The sequence below is a fragment of the Beta vulgaris genome, chromosome 1, assembly GCF_026745355.1.
Source record: "Beta vulgaris subsp. vulgaris cultivar EL10 chromosome 1, EL10.2, whole genome shotgun sequence".
In the NCBI taxonomy this organism is placed as follows: Eukaryota; Viridiplantae; Streptophyta; class Magnoliopsida; order Caryophyllales; family Amaranthaceae; genus Beta; species Beta vulgaris.
The window spans coordinates 43,833,834-43,849,074 of NC_079202.1; the positions used below are offsets into that span (position 1 = coordinate 43,833,834).

General features: G+C 35.0%; 1 protein-coding gene across 1 annotated transcript; it reads left to right on the plus strand.

The window, feature by feature from the left end:
* Positions 1-2,768: 2,768 nt before the first annotated feature.
* On the plus strand, positions 2,769-3,668 carry LOC125492457 (albumin-2-like; the record flags this gene model as incomplete). The annotated part of the gene is made up of 1 exon (XM_048634964.2): positions 2,769-3,668. A coding segment is annotated over one exon (648 nt), but the record flags the coding sequence as incomplete, so codon positions are not given.
* Positions 3,669-15,241: the final 11,573 nt, after the last annotated feature.

Below are 15,241 nucleotides of genomic sequence, written 5' to 3' on the forward strand. Positions count from 1 at the left end.
TTATCTTAATCTGACAATTAATTTAAAATATTTGATCTCAAACATCTTTAATTTCACCGTAAATATTATAATATTGATCCAATAGATACAGAGTAATCAAAAATTATTAAAAGAGACGGTCTAATTTTAATGTAAAAGTAGACCTAGTAACTAAATGGATTAAAATAGTCACCGAAAAAAATTAATCTAGTCACTATTGGGCTAATTCTCTTTTTAATATTGAGCTTACCATTGCCTAATTTTAATTTGAAAGTAGGCGGTTTCTTACAAGACAAACTCTAAAGTCTTATCTATACATGCATGAAATGGGATTTTCTTAATAATCTCTTAAAAATACTGATTTAGGAGCGAACAAAAAACAGTGGTGAAAGTATTCCACTACATTTCACAATATTTGATTTGTACATGTTATTCACTTGACACATGATCATGGCATTAATAGGAATGTCTCATTATATTTTAAATCATTGTAAAAAATGAATGGGTTAAAGACGATTTAGGAGTTCATGATTGTTACTGGTTACATATGTTCAAATATAAATAGTTCTAAAATTTTATATGAGAAATACTATCATATGGTGATAATTATTATTTCTTATTCTTATCATAATGAATATTAATTAATTTAACTAAAATATTCTATAATAAACCTTTTGGAAAAAAAAATTACTTATCACTTGTTTTTTTTTTTCCTCTTTATTGTCTTTGATTTTTTTTTTTTTTTTGTTCAATTCTATTGTAAACCTGTAACATATTACTTATCTTTCTTCTAATTTCGACTGGAACAATTTTGACAACGACAAAGTAGTAACATACATTTTGTGACTTGAAATATCTTTCAAGTCTGTTTTCTCACTCGCCATAATTTATAATTTCCTAAATTTAGAAATAATTACACCATTAAATGGTACTCCCTTCTGTTTTTTTTTTTTTATCTTTCTCACTTAGAATCTTGGCACTATTCATACTTAGAGAGAATCTTCTCAATTGTTTTCAATCTATAAGAAAAAATATAGTCATGTGGGATCTTGTTTGATTCGTCTCAATTAGTACATTATTAATATTCAATCTTTATAATTTTTACTAATAATAATGAAAGATATTTAAGTTCAAAGAAGTCATTGGGAGACGCCACAGAAAGTGAGAATGATAAAGAAAAACAGAGGGAGTATTTACTATTTCCATCTGACTCTTTTATTGTCTTTGGTAATTTATATTGTAGGAAAACATTATTATATGGGATTTTGATAGATTCGACTCAATTTATACATTTTGATTATCAATTTTTTAAATTTTACTTATTGGTATATAACTAATGATACCAATGTTTAAAATCATGCATTAGCAAATCGAAAAACATGAAATGATGAACTATTTTTAAATAGATGGTGCCTTGCTTACATGTATATAGCTAAATTTACGATTAGTTTATGCTCATGAGATGCTATAACTTTAGTTGATGTAGTGGAGTTGGAGTTAATGTGAAGATGTTGCAATAAACAAATATAATCATTGTAGTTATAAATAACAAACAAACAAGGGATCACAAAATAATACAAAGAAAAGTAAAAATTATTGAATGTGAATTATTTTTTGTGATCTCTTATTATTTTGTGATCCATAACTCTAGTCGTAAAATTCAATACTCGATTAGTGGGTACTCTGATTTTTTTCGGGGTTAGTTCATGTGAATTGGGTTATCAACTACTTGCAAAAGAAGATAATCAATTTTAATTCGAATATTTCTATGCAGTCTTAAGACAAATACGTAAATATGAGTCTCGCTCATTTCAAAGTACATTTCGAGGTGGTCCAATAGTATAGACATTATGATTATCTTAATTGTATAATTGAAGTTATAGTCAATTTATATAATATAATAGTCATATGAAGTTTGTTGAGATCCAAAATATATATGTTCTAGTTACCGAAACTCTAATTCTCCATCTGTATTATTTAAAATTATAATAAAATATATATTATAGCATGGTCATCCTACATGACGCTCCGAATACTTTAAAAAATGGTTGTTAGTATTTTGACCTAGGAGATGTACAACGTCAATTCATGGGTAAAGATTTTGAATTTAGTAATTAAACGTAAAAAACTCTGACGGTAAAGCTTCACTAAAAAAAAATTATCATCATATTTTGATCTTGTTACTCCCTCCGTTTCCTAAAGATCTTCTCTCTTTCCGTTTAAGTGCGTTTCCAAAATATATTCTCTCTTTTACTTTATTCCTTATTTTGAATTTGTATTCCTTTTTACCCTCTCATGTCCCTATCATATGGTCCATCATTACATTTAATTCAATTTTACTGACTTTCTTCTCCTACTTTAACCTCTTTTTATTTGTTTATTTATCTTAACCCCTTTCTCTCTCCTACTTTACCCATCCCACAACCCACAAAAATTAATTCCCATTTATATTTGTAGTAACAGTAACAAGGAAGATCTTTAGGAAACGGATGTAGTATATTATTGTCAATGTATATGTATAAAAATATTATATTATTGTAATTTTTAATTGCATGTACGTATGAAGATGTTAATAGTTGACAATAATGATTCTTGAGCATTAGGATGACGCAACCAGAATTTATATTTGTCAATTTCTAAAACCACTTGATCCGATCCCTTGACATCTCCTAATAGCATATATATTTATGCAAGCAATTTGACATGTCTTTCTAAGAATTTCAGGGGTGGTCATCAATCAAGTAAGCAAGCAAAATGACAGCTGATATTTATGTGACTGCTGATTCAAATCAACTCACGAAAATCAAGCTTATATATTCATGAAGAATGAGTATATCTTGGGAGACTATGCTGATGACAGAATATTGCGCGGACCTGATCGCATACGCAACGTATTTTCATCACTTAAGGATACTGTATTTGGAGATAAGGGAATGGATTGTGCATTTGCATCTCAAGACGAAGGAGATGCGTACATATTCTCCGGTAACATTTGCGCAAAATGGTTCTATGCTCCAGACTCTCCCAACGACAAGTTCTTGCAAGGGCCAAAGCTAATTGTAGAAATGTTTCCATTCTTGAGCGAGACCGTGTTTGTAAATGGGGTAGATGCTGCGTTTGAGTCATCACGTCCATTCGAAGCTTACATTTTCAAGGGAGGTGAATATGCTTGTATCAATTACAGTGATAATAGCCACCTCATTAGTATCGGTCCCATACGTCAAAACTGGCCTTGTTTAATAAACACCATCTTTGAGCAGGGATTTGATGGGGCCTTTGCTTCACACATTCCAAATCAGGCATACTTATTCAAAGGAGATTCATATGGATGCATCCAATTTACTCCAGGAAACACAAATGATGCTCTGCTACTGTTTTCGGGGCTAATCAAAGACAACTGGAAGAGTTTAGGTAGCATCTTGCCTCGCAAGAATTGAATAATTGTCAAGTGCAAAATAGTTACCAATTACCATGCAATGAAGAACAGATACCTGATCTGCGTTGTATGGTTTGCACTTCCTATGTTTATCTTGTATGGAATAAAACAAGAGGGTGTATTATAGAGTTTGCAGCCATTGAGTTGGTCACTGTCCTCTTCTTCTATCACACTTTTCCTTTGTGTCTTTGTATGTTTTTTAAAGCAATCTGTTTGTAACAGTATATGTATAATAATGAATGTTTGTTATTATCTTAATATGTCTCCCTCTCTCTATGTGGATGAATTGGAGCCTACCCTTGACACTATAAGCTTACATGCTCGCACAAGGCATTTGTCTTTCTATTCTAAAGAACCTAAGAAGTTGTGTCTTTGTGTTTTAAAGAACCCAAGAAATTGGATCCTACCATGCATCTTTTTAGAATGCCATCCTTTTTACCACCAAGTTACATCACCTTCTTATCAAATGAAGTTCATAACCAAATAGTAAACGTAAAATTGTCCTCAACACCCTAGATTATCACTTGGGTGCACATAACACTACAAATGGTGGCTAGTAACAAAATATCACGAACTATTGGACTTGGAGGATCGTGCATGCATCATTAATGATATTGGAGATATATTTTTTGGCAGGCGAAGAGAAATCCTTATTATTTTAATATACTTTTTGAAACCATTACTCGCCATGCATGGTTAGTCACACACTCACAAGTTTTTTGTTTGTTTCTATAATTTTCTCTCCTAATTTTTTATTTTTAAAATTTTTTGGAATACTATTTTCTCCTCTCTTTCTTCATTGCTCACTATTTTTTTTGTTGAGCATCTATCCTGAAGCTATTGATACCATATATAGGATAAATAAAGAAAAGTAAAAATGAGAGATGAAGTTTAATGCTTCATCGTTATATTTCGATTAATCAAATTACATGAGGCCTTAAATAGGTTTAGGAATAAACAAACAAAACTAAAATCTAAGGATATGACTAGGTAGTAGATGACACCCACATAAGTAGATCTATTATGAGTTCACTGGGTTCAGATGAATCCAAAGTTTTTTTTTTGACAAAAATGTGCAGTTTTTTTTCTTTTCTGAAATGAAAAAAATTTAAAACTAAGTTATATACTGTTCGCGCGTAAGATTGAACACGATGACTAACAGTGGCAGGGTGGTTTTGCTCGCTAGCTGCTTTGTATATGACGCAGGTTGAGTCTCAGTAAAAGCAAAATCCATCTTTTTTCTATTTTTTTTCCTTTTGTTTTATCTAAAGCCTAAAGTCCTATAACATGCCTTCCCTAATTCTTATTCTTATCGCCTCCAGCCTCCACGACCACTCATTCTCTCTAGCCTCACTTCCTTAATTCCTATTCTTATTTAACTATGAACCTGTATCCCTATACATGTATCTAAATCTAAATTCTAGCACATGATGGTCACAATCGTGAATATGGTAAACTGAAAATTCCAGGTTTCTTGTAGTGAAAATAAAGCCAAAAATAAGCACAAAGCATTATAAGTATGAAGAACAATATGGTTATGTATGTCTTGCTTAAATCCCATCAAAGTATGAGGACTCAATGTTGGTACAAAATCAGTTGGTTGACTTTGCAAACAAGTCAATACACACCCAATAATTTGATATCGAGGGCAACAGGAGTCTCAGTCACTTAGGGTTACCGGTTTTAATTTGATAAAACCTTGCTAACGTACTTTGTCGTAATCTAATTGGTTAAACTACAATGCCTAATAAATTAAGAACATTAAATAGAACAAGACATGCAATAATTAATCTATTAACTAAAGCCAAATATTCCCATTCACATCACAAACTTTTAGAATAAACTTTTATAACACATATGAGGATAATCCAGGCTGGACAACTAAAGGGAAAACACAAAGAAGATTACCTCCATGAGTTCCTACTAAAATTGGAGATGAACAAACTCGTCAGTAGTACATGCTCTAGATCTAAAAACTAAACTATAACCCCAGAATGGGGTTGGCTAGGCTAGGCTAAGGCTACGCTAGAAAGTAAGTTGCAAGTTGTTGTGTGTTGTGTTTGTTGTCTTTCGCATGATCCTCTCACTTGTTTTTTTACACCAATATGATATGTAACTCCGATGCATCTTTGAAGGGAAACGATTTGGATCATCTTTGATTCAAATCATAAATGTTTTTTTAGCGCTGAAATATGCATGTTCTTGATGCCCACGTGGCTTGCCTCATGAACATGTTAGTTAACAACCCATCTCTTAGTCTTTGGTTGACTTCCATCTCCTGAATACTTTAATTGGTCCTTGACTTCTGTTGACCTTCTTTCACGGGCATCATAATATGATTGGGCTTCTATATTAAAACAAATATTAAACCCTTTGAGGCCTAATACAATGCACCATAATAAATGTTTATTCATCATCTAAAAATGGTAGTAACAAATTGCCCGCTTTTTTGTGAGGTGATGTGCTCAGAACCCACAAATTATTAGCAAAGAGCTACTTTTTATGGTTATTGCCAATATCATCCAATAATATTCTGAACGTGGCTTCTTCCATTGTTCTAAGGTGGTCAACGTATCTTTCTCTAGGGTGGCTAAATTTAGTTGAGAAGAATAATCTTTCGTGTATTCTCTCACCTATTTTTCTAACCATTGTGAAATCCATCAAGAAGGTTTGTTTAGGACGTAATCCTATAGGATAATTTTGTAATATCCAATAAGGATCCACATCATGGATCATAAGATTACGTCATATTTGGCACGCACATTTGTATTGCACTAGATCTCTTGAAGATGACCCATCTACCATTCTATAAATTTTTACGCTTTTTGTATTTCCTTTAACAAGAAGCTTTCTTAGATATCTCCAGGGCATATTAGGTTGCCACATTTCTTCCATTATGGTTTTACCCCGTGATTTGCAAACCAATAGAGAAGTAACTTGATCAGCCTTTTCAAGTTTAGGAAATATCCATTATTGCATGAGATCTAAATTGGACCCTATTTGAAGGGCTTTAGATCCCCTTGTATGCTTCGAATCCTGTTGTATGATAGGATTATTACAAAAATATTTTTTAATAGAAGAAATTCATTCATTGTACTCTTTCTTCATAAATTCAACCTTATCTCCAGACATGATATCTAATGCCTTATGATGATTTGGGCTTTTTAATGGATATGGCATATATTCTGGGAGAGGTTTACGAAACATGGATAGGCAAGTGTAATCCATTTTAAATCCTAAATCTTTTGGAGATTATATATATATATATATATATATATATATATATATATATGGATTTCAGTTTTTCCCATCTACTAATTTCTTAATTGCCCAACTCATGGGGAATTTTTTTTTGAGAAACATAAGCATAGATAGGCACGTACTATTTTTTACTTCATTTTGATGAAATAAAATTTAATTGTTTAAAACAATCAAGTAATTGACAATGCATTTAGGAAAATTATTATTAGAAGTAATTTCATAAATATTCGTATAACAGTTTATCTATTTGTAGATATATTGTTGATTATATTTTTAATTAATTAAACACATTTAGAGATAACATTTGAAGATGTTCTCCGCATAGAAGTCCTACCATGACATGATATTCCTGTGCCTCTAATTCTGGCCCCACAACACTACTTGTGACTCCAAAATAGTGGCCATCTTAAGAGGAGTAGTTGAATCCGGCTTTAAAGATAAGCATATGAAAGTTATTGTCCCATGCGTACCTCCTGTCGATCAAAGCTAGATACATCCATGAGAAGAAATTTTCTTAGGCCCATAATTCCCAAAGTTGACATACACACTTGAAGTGTACTGTCCTCCCCTCAGCTTCGTCTTGGCCTTCTTCCACCCTCACCACTTTGACAGAAGATTGGGTATAGGAGAGAATTAGGCATTTTGCATACGCCCAATTGAAAGTTTGTGGCCTTGGAAAATTCAAAGTATTAGTTACCTTTTTTCCCCATTTTTTTACAAACTGTTAGCAGTTGATCTTGTGATCTTTCTCCTAGCCTTGGCCATATATGGGTACATAGCAGATCCATATTGGCACCAACTTTGGTGGCGCTTGATTCTACCAACAGCAAGTCTTCTAGCTCCACTATAGGATCAGCGCCAATTAACCTTGTCATTTTCTCCTCCCATTATGTTATCTCAGTTGCTATGAAGGCTTCTTTATCTTCATTTATGATATTGAGCGCAAGGCAGTGGTTGAAGCAATCATCATCAAATTCAACCGCTAAGTTTGCATAAGCTTCATTATCCATATTAATTTTTATGCGATGAAAATGAAATGATGAATATGCTTGTTAAAGCAATTTTCTTTAAATAACTGGTCCAATTTCTCAACAGTCATTTTTATATAACTTCTAGGGTCAATAAGTAATTAAATACTTGAACGCTTTTTCGAGAAGTTTATAGGCCTTTCTTAACAATTTGTTGGTAAACCTCATGATAATATTATGTTTAGACCTTAGGGCCTAGGTTTTACTTCCTTGATTCATCATTCATTTTTGTTAAATAAAATCTTGAATCGAATTATTTCATTTTTATAAAAACAAAATTCTATGAACATAATACATCTAAAAGATATTTTATTGAGTCTCAAAAGCCATTACAAAGTTTTGTAAAGGGATGCACTATGTATAACAAACATGACAATTGACTATAATAATTAAAACATTTTACCCTAACACTTGATCTATCAAGTTCTAAGACGGACAAAAAATGATGATGAATTTGTGGCTCCTCATGTTCGTTCACTTCAAGATCGTCATCTTCTGAATAATCTTCATCTAAGGACATTGGAAACCCCATCTCCAACATGTGTTCTTGCCATAAGAGGCACATACACTTATACTGTATGAGCTTTTTGAAGCTCATTATTTCATCCAATTGGACAACCTAGTATTTCCTTATGAACACCCCCAAACTACTCTCACAAATGATTGATCTGTGATACTTGAAGGCAAGGTTAGGAGGAAAGTATTGTTTTCCAATGCTTTCACCCCATGCCTTACAGACTATTAGGAGTTTGAGTAATTCTCCTTTTTCTAGTCTTAGCCATAGGTTCGTCGTCAGGAAATCTATGTCATTTCCTATGCTTGTAGCACTTGAACCTTTTTCCTCCATTTCCCTTGGTTGGATTTTTTAATCCTTCCCAGAACATTTGATGATGTTGGTCGACCACTTTTTAATCTCCCCTTCCTTAAATTCTTTCCAATCCTCTTGAATAATGTCTATGTTAAACCTATGCCTCCAACATTCTCCATGGAAATTTGGGGGAGTGGCAACTTGTTGGTTAGCCATTTTCATAAGAATTTAGGATTTTGTAGAAATTAAAGATTTTTGGGAGTGAGATAATTGAACAACAATAAAGTATATTTATAATACGTTCTGTTTACCGTTATTCCTATTTTTTTAGGGATAACCAAGCTTCATTTTGTTATTATCAACACGTCATTTTAATTAGAGATTTTAATTTCCAAATCCTAGCCCTTAATGGGTGAACCTGGGTTAACAAGGCCTGGCCACTAACTTCTGATTTATACTCTTATTTTCTAGAGCTCAACCATTAATGACGTGTGCAAGTGGGATTATTGTCCATGATTACTATTAGAAGTAATTTTATATCCAAGGTTTTAATGATTAACAGTTTTAGTATCCTAAGAGACACTTTATGTATAACTTTAACCATATATTTTTAACATGCATTATTTGATTTGATTGCTCATTTTTGAAAAATTCATTTTTAACGTCTAATTCTATGATTGGACATAAGTAAATAAATAACGCAAATTGAATTTCATAACAATAAAGATTACACCCTAAAAATTGAAATTTTTTTTGGAATTTTCAATTTAATTTTGAATTCGAAATTCTAAATACTTAGGCCTAATCTATTATATCCCTACGGGACCTAGGCTTGTAGGCGTCTGAATCAGCGTCAAAACCGTTTCCCTTGGTGTCCCCCTCGGTAGGGCCATACTCATCACCAATGAAGACATCATATACTAGTGGAAAAAACCCCACCTGATGCAGTCAAAACGGGCCTTTCAGATGCGGTTTTGGTCCGCATCAGGTGGGCTCGCAACAGCTCTCTAATAAATTTTGATGCGGTCCACCATTATCTGATGCGGTTCATGGGGAAAACCGCATCATATTAGCTCATAATCTGATGCGGTTTTCCCCATGAACCGCATCAAATAATGGTCTTGGCACCAAGGTTTTCTTCCTCTGGTGGGAACAATCTGGTGCAGTTTTCTCTAGAACTGCATCAGTTTTTTAATATATATATTATATTATATATATATAATATATATATATAATATTATATATATATATATATATATATATATATATATATATATATATATATATATATTATTTATATAAAGCTTGTATCTAAACCTTCCTTAATTGGAAAACATGTCACGCACGCGTCGTATACAGTTTCAAAATGGTATTATTATATTGAATTTCAATAATGTACTACAAATGAAGTTATAAATAAGTACTAAAATCAAAAATAAACATATGAAGTGAGTGTAGCTAGTAACATAACCCTAATAAAGAAGCTCAAAGCCACGACATCATCCTCACATGCAAATGTCGGTAAGGTAGCGTGCTAGCAAATTCCGAACCTCGTTTATCTCGGAGGTGGTGAAAGAATACTCCCTTGGCTTGCCCTTGATGAACACCATATAAAAACAAACATACGGAAACACACATAAGAAGTCAATAATGAGACTAAGTGCGGAAGGTTAATGAAAGTTGAGTTAAGAAGTCAAAAATCGGCCCGAAATGGCCTTCACTTACCCAAATTAGGTTTCAAAGCATGAAAAATGATTTAACTTGACTCTAATGGTTAAATATGTTATTATTAGTACTATATATGTCCGAACATGTGACTAAATGCGAGAATTTAAGGAAAATGAGCATGAAAGTCTAATATCGGCCCTAAATGACCTTCATTTACCGAAAATTGGGGTTCAAAGCATGATAAATGCTTTTTTCTTGACTCTAATGGTTATATATGTTGCTATTAGTACAATATATGTCCTAACATGTGGCTAAATGTGAGAATTGAAGGAAAATGAACATCAAAGTCTAATATGGGCCCTAAATGACCTTCATTTACCCAAATTGGATTTGAAAGCATGAGAAATGGTTTTTCTTGACCCTAATAGTTATATTGTTGCTATTAGTACTATATATGTCCTAACATGTGACTAAATGTGATAATTTGAGGGAAATGAACATGAAAGTCTAATATCGGTCCTTAATGACCTTCATTAACCCAAATTGGGTTTTAAAGCATGATAAATGGTTTTTCTTGACTCTAATGGTTGTATATATTGCTATTAGTACTATATATATCCTAACATGTGACTAAATGCGAGAACTTAAGGAAAATGAACATAAATTCTAATATCGGCCCTAAATGACCTTCATTTACCCAAATTGGATTTCAAAGCATGAGAAATGGTTTTTCTTGACTCTAATGGTTATATATGTTGCTATTAGTACTATATATGTCTTAACATGTGGCAAAATGTGATAATTTTAGGAAAATTAACATGAAAGTCTAATATCGGCCCTAAATGACCTTCATTTACCCAAATTGGGTTTCAAAGCATGAGAAATGGTTTTTCTTGACTCTAATGGTTAAATATGTTGCTATTAGTACTATATATGTCTAACATGTGGAAAATGTGAGAATTTAAGGAAAATGAACATGAAAGTCTAATATCGGCCCTAAATGACCTTCATTTACCCAAATTGGGTTTCAAAGCATGAGAAATCGTTTTTCTTTACTCTAATGGTTATATATGTTGCTATTAGTACTATATATGTCCTAACATGTGGCTAAATGTGAGAATTTAAGGAAAATGAACATGAAAGTCTAATATGGGCCCTAAATGACTTCATTTACCCAAATTGGGTTTCAAAGCATGAGAAATGGTTTTTTCTGACTCTAATGGTTATATATGTTAGCTATTAGTACTATATATGTCTAACATGTGGCTAAATGAGAATTTAAGGAAAATGCATGAAAGTCTAATTCGGCCCTAAATGACCTTCATTTACCCAAATTGGGTTTCAAAGCATGAGAAATGGTTTTTCTTGACTCTAATGGTTATATATGTAGCTATTAGTACTATATATGTCTTAACATGTGGCTAAATGTGAGAATTTAAGGAAAATGAACATGAAAGTCTAATATCGCCCTAAATGACCTTCATATACCCAAATTGGGTTTCAAAGCATGAGAAATGGTTTTTCTTGACTATAATGGTTATATATGTTGCTATTAGTACTATATATGTCCTATCATGTGGCTACATATGGAAAAATATGTAAATTGAACTTGAAAGGCCAAAATAGGTCCAAAAAGGCGAACATGGATTGTCTTGTATAATACCTTCTCAATATCCCGACTTCCTTGCAATTTGAGCTATATCGAACATGAACCTCAACACATAGTAGCCGCACTCGGTTCCCCGGGTTGTTGAGCACACTAATTATACAATTACATTAAAATATCGTGTAAGAAAAATACATGTTTGTTTTTTGTAAAGAATGAAGTAGAAAAATAGTATGAACTACCTTCATTGCTTTCCACTGAGGAACTCTTCCTTTCTCCCAACATCTTTCAAGCAGTGTATTTATTTTAATTTCATGTGAGAAGCGGACAAAGGAAGAAATTAGTGAAACGTGTTGGAGTAATAATAAACATACCTATTTATGCATGATTTGAGGAGTAAGGATCTGTTGGATGTTAGCTGCAGAATCAAACTGATATATGTGTTGTTTGAAGGAGAAATCACAAGAAGCGACCAATGGGACTAAAATCACAAAATCAAGTTAGAAGCAATCATGTTAGTACATACTTAAATTGTATAATAATTACTAAGTGCTAAAAATGGATAAGGTTAAGAACTATACTCTTCAAAACAAGGGGGCAAATATGAACTTATGTTGTGCACGTTTAGCTGTTTGGAGACATAGCCAAATATACTCCTTAAATCAGCTGTGTTCTGCAAACAATTGTCAGCTCGGACGAAATTTGGACATAATCACCCAAATTGATCGCGTCCACAAGGAGACTCTTGGAGTAATTTCAATTCAATTAAGCACAACATATACATAACATGATATATTATTAGATATTGCAAAGAAAGTTCATACATTTCATAAGTACGATGTTATACCTCATGAATGCTTGAATTAACGAAACATTCAACATATCTCCGCAAAGGAACTCTTTCACATCATCCTTGGACACCCATGTCAGCTTCCTCTGGTAGTTGAATTCCGTGGTACCCAACTTAACCTCCAAAGGTGTATCATCCGGCATATCACGCATATTTGCATGTAGCCATGAGCATGCCTTATGAGACTTGAAGCGTTGATGACTCGATCAAGTAGGTTTAGGAGGGTTTTGTTGGCGACTTGAACCTTTGGAGACTTGTTCCTTCCCCCGAAATGCCTTCTTTGGCTTGCTTGAACCCTCCTTTTCCTTCCCTTTTCTAGAGGAGGTGAGTCCTCTGCTCTTCCTTGGGCTTCTTTATTCTCTCCAAAACCTATTGATTGAAACCGAAAAACATTCAACTTACTAAGTTAATACTTAATAGATATGAATTAAATAGATCAATATGAATGAATATTTTAGTTGCTTCATTTTACCTCGTCTGAAAACCTCACCCATGCCGATGGCCAGAGCACATATCACCACGAGCGTCGGTCAAGACATTTGTATCCGTCGACGGGTTAGGCAATGGGAGAGCAAAGTCTTCGTAACCAAAAGTGATCGAGACTACACTAACCGCCAAGTGATCATTGTCCACAGAATGATGATGGATTGTTGCTCGTTCACTTCGTGGTTGTGCATTTCCTTCAGCCACCACAATCAATCCCTCATCTTTTACATCTAGCAAAAGCTAGCAAGGCGTTTCTTCCTTCAAAAGTGTATAAATTGAGTTTAGTTTATATAATGACTTTTTTTTTCAAGTTATAAGAAGACTAGTAATTACCTCTAACTCAAGTAAAGATGGTGCTGATTTTTGTGTGTTAGGATGCCTAGCTTTGTCCTCTAAAGGACGATCCAGTTTAGGTTGACGTATCGCCGGTAAACAATACTCTGAAAGGACCGTGTTGAAACTTGCCGTGAGTTTATCCGTCACCTTCTTTGTAATTTCCTCCACAAGCTTCTCCCGAAGAGCTTGTGTCATAGCTTCCATAACATGTGGGGAAGGAGCATTAGACTGTGACCTTGTGATTGTGGAAGAATCTTTACTGTAGGCTTTTGTCACACCAATACGAATACCACCAAAACCCCTCAAACGTTCATTGTGGTCCTTTCCCAAAGTCTTGTAAAGAGCATCTTTGTTGTCTTCGGGAGTGAAATCGCCACTAACCTCTTTTTGCTTGAGCCCCATCTACATAGATTATACAAAAACAAGTGTTAGTTTCTAAAAATAAAAAATTAAGGGGGGTTGTGCAAGGAAGGGGGGATTGTGTAAGTGAATGAGAGCGTGTGTGGGGGTGGGGCAGCAAGGGGAGGGAGGTCTGTAGGGGGAAGCAAGGAGGGGAGGGCAACATTTGGGAGGGTGGCAAATCTGCGGGGTGGGGGCAGAAGGTGGGGGCAGCAAGGGGGAGGGTGGCAGGGGAGGTAGGAGGCCTGCATGGTGGGGGGCTGAAAGGGGGGAGGGTGGCAGAGGGAGGGTGGCAGATCTGCAAGTTGGGGGGCAGAAGGGGGCAGGTCTACAGGTGGGAGGATGGTGGGAGGGAATGTCTGGAGGGTGGGGACAGAAGGTGGGAGGGCAGCAGGTTGAAGGGTGGCAGGGGGAAGGCAGCAAAGGGGGATAGCAGCATGTGGGAGGATGGTGGTAGGGCAGGTTTGGAGTGGGGGGGGGGGGGGGCGCAGAAGGTGGGAGGGCAGCAGGTGTGGGGCGGGGGTTTAAGCTTGGGAGGGTGGGGCAGCAAGCCAGGGGAGGAGGGAAAAAACCGGGGGGGGGAAAAAATCGGGGAGCAAAAACAACCCGGGGGAGCAAAAACAAACCGGGGGAGCAAAATATGTAGCTGGGTTAAAAAGAAAACCGGGAGAGCCAAAAAACGGGGGGGGGGGGGGTGGAGGAATTTAAAAGGAGCGAAGGTACTTACAACGGTATTGGCTATCTTCAAGGTCCCCGGATCTGAAATGGTCATCTTAGTGTCTAAATCATGCCTATGCATGGAGCACCACCAATCAGCGACACGTTCAACTTTGATAGATGTGGCGTTGGAGTTAGAATCTGTCGTCGTAGAAGGGTAAAATTTGTCGCCAATTCACATCTGCCTCGCCCTCGCATAAGGGTAGGAACCCATATGATGGTAGTTGTTCCTCTATATTGCACTATGTGCATGTTTCTCACGCTTAGCGTATAAGATAACATGGTTAGTTTTAAAACACATCTAATTGTACTTAAAGTAAATATACAAATTCTAATATACCTTAAAGCACAAAATATACTTACCACCATCTCGGGCGTAGTATTTCGGGCAACAAATGCCTCCCAATCTTCTCATTTTATATGTGTCCAAATCTCAAAAAGCATGCTATCCGGTTGTCGTGAATCTTCATCTCCCCCGCCATTTTCAATTTTCCTCCTCTTTTCATTTCTCTTTCCACTACTAGAAAATCCTTACCTTCGGGACGCTTATTGCTCGACGCCTCGGCATAAATGCGGAGCGGGTTTAATTTATCCCGCAGTATCTCGACGCTTTTAAGCGTCGAGAAGGTTGCCTACGCGTTAAAGCGTCCTCATTACACGTGAAATT